This window comes from Muntiacus reevesi, chromosome 9 (assembly GCF_963930625.1).
Source record: "Muntiacus reevesi chromosome 9, mMunRee1.1, whole genome shotgun sequence".
In the NCBI taxonomy this organism is placed as follows: Eukaryota; Metazoa; Chordata; class Mammalia; order Artiodactyla; family Cervidae; genus Muntiacus; species Muntiacus reevesi.
Genome location: NC_089257.1, coordinates 9,565,292 through 9,567,715, shown reverse-complemented (window position 1 = coordinate 9,567,715; position 2,424 = coordinate 9,565,292). Strand labels below are relative to the sequence as shown.

Here is a 2,424-nt window from a genome sequence, read left to right as displayed (position 1 = left end):
TATTTTGCAATATTGCCATGTTTTTTGCACATACGTTTTACTATGTCTACATATTATTGAGCAGTAAAATTGCATTGTTGAATATAATTTGCTAATTAGTTGTCATACACGATGAGGTGACTTTTTTCCTCTTTATTCATTACAGCAAAAAATACATAAAGTCGTAGATCTTTTCTTTATTAACGCATATGTTGTTTTTCCTTATCCTCAGCTATCATGAATACTACCACAACACATAGGCCAAGAAAAGTCTTGCGTTTGACATGTTATTATGTTGTGAACAAATTCCACACGATACACACATCACATATCTGCCTCTGTGAGTGTTCCTGTGTAGACAGAGATATAGACAGGACTTTTGAGTTTTTATGCCAGGCTGATTTGAGAGTCCATACCACAGATCATGGGAGAAGTGCTTGCTTTTATCAAATGCCTAATTTTTAACAAAATATCACAGGACATCCCAAAGAAACACACAAAAAGATCACAAAGAAACAAGGAAAATAGATCAATTCAAACAAACATAACTCTCCAATATATAAACAAACTGAGGACCTAAACAGAGGTAGAAAGTAATTTAAAAAGAATAAAATAAAAAACTCAAAAGCTGAAAACACAACAATTGAATTAAAATTTTACTACCTGGTTTCACCAACAGATTAGAACAATCAGACGTTAATAATCAGGGAATTAAACTCAAGTCATTTTAAAGTATTGAGTATGAGGAGTAAATAATAATAATACTAATAGTAATAATAATAAGTGAATAGAGACTAAGGGGCTTAGAAGACACCACTAAAGAAGTTTATTTACAGAAATAATGGGCAAGAATTTCCCAAATTTGAAGAAAGGCTGATACAAAAGTACAAATGCAAGAAACCAACACATGTAAGTGGGGGAAAATTTTTCAGATTTCACACAGAAACTTATTATGATCAAGATGTGGCAATTAAGCCATTTGGCTCAGAGATTAAAGCGTCTGCCTGGAATGCGGGAGACCGGGATTCAATCCCTGAGTTTGAAAGATCCGCTGGAGAAGGAAATGGCAACCCGCCCCAGTGCTCTTGCCCGGAGAATCCCATGGAGGGAGGAGCCTCGTAGGCTACAGTCCATGGGGTCGCAAAGAGTCGGACACGACTGAGCGACTTCATTTTCTTTCTTTCTTTCTTTCCTTTTCTGTACCTACTATTCTTCCTTACCCCCACAGAGCATGCGCCCAGTCCTTGATTGCTCTTATGGTCTATTCTACTGTCCTCTAAAATATACTTACTTGTTATGCTTACATTTCATCATTTCTCAGAGATGGAAAAGGGTTTTGCCTTTTTCTTTTAGCCAATGTGTTTATACCACTTAGGAGTATGACTATCAAATAGAAACTCTAAATTCATGATGATCTTATATGTATTTGCTTTTCCCTCTGAAAGCATCCACAGCAAGGCAGAAAGTACCTAACCTAATTTGTAGGAATGACATGGATGGTGACTTTTAAGGATAGATATTGCAAAGTTTTTTCCATGTTCTTTGTAATGCATATTTTACATCTTTGTTTCTTAAACTATAGATCAAGGGATTTAACATGGGAATAAGGGTGTAAAATATGGAAGCAACTTTATCAGTGTCAAAGGAATGACTGGACTCTGGTTGCACATACATAAATATCAAAGCCCCATAGAACACGGTGACCACTGTCAGGTGGGACCCACAGGTAGAAAAACCCTTGAGCCTGCCTTCAGCAGAGCTCATCCTGACAATAGCTGCAAGGATGAGCAGGTAAGACCCAAGGACTATTAGAAGAGAGAAAATCAAATTAAATCCTGATAAGACCAGGATAATTAATTCAATTTCATGTGTGTTTGAACAGAGCAGGGATAATATGGGGAGACTGTCACAGTAGAAATGACTGATGACATTATAGCCGCAGAAGGATGAATTAAAAATGTTTACAGTGACTAGAAGAGAAACAAATGTGCTATAGAGGTAGGGGATTGCCACCAGCGCCCGGCACACCCTTTGTGACATGATGACCGTGTAGAGCAGGGGGTGACAGATGGCCACATAGCGGTCACAGGACATTGCTGCCAGAATGAAAAGTTCACTAATGATGAACACAATGAAGAGAGCCAGCTGCAAGGCACACATATAATAGGAGATTGTATTCTGATCCACAACAAAATTCATCAGCATTGTGGGTCCTACAGCTGTGGAATAGCCCAGATCAGTAAGAGCCAGGTGCCTGAGAAAGAAGCACATGGGTGTCTGCAGCCTGGGGTCCACCTTAGTGAGGATGACCATGCCCAGCTTGCCCACCGCTGACGTCACGTAGATGATGAGGAAGAGCCCGAACAGTGGAGCCTGCAGCTCGGGGCGGTCTGTGACTCCCGTGAGGGTGAATGCACTCAGCACGGTTCCATTCTGTGTTTCCAT

General features: G+C 39.6%; 1 protein-coding gene across 1 annotated transcript; it reads right to left on the bottom strand.

Annotated features, from left to right (window-relative positions):
- Nucleotides 1–1,485: 1,485 nt before the first annotated feature.
- LOC136174998 (olfactory receptor 8K3-like) lies at nucleotides 1,486–2,424 on the bottom strand. Its single transcript, XM_065945290.1, has one exon. It carries the CDS (start codon nucleotides 2,422–2,424, stop codon nucleotides 1,486–1,488), a length of 939 nt encoding a protein of 312 aa, XP_065801362.1.

Excerpts from the sequence above, each read along its gene's own strand:
- LOC136174998 (XM_065945290.1), bottom strand. The coding sequence starts at position 2,424 with ATGGAAACACAGAATGGAACCGTGCTGAGTGCATTCACCCTCACGGGA.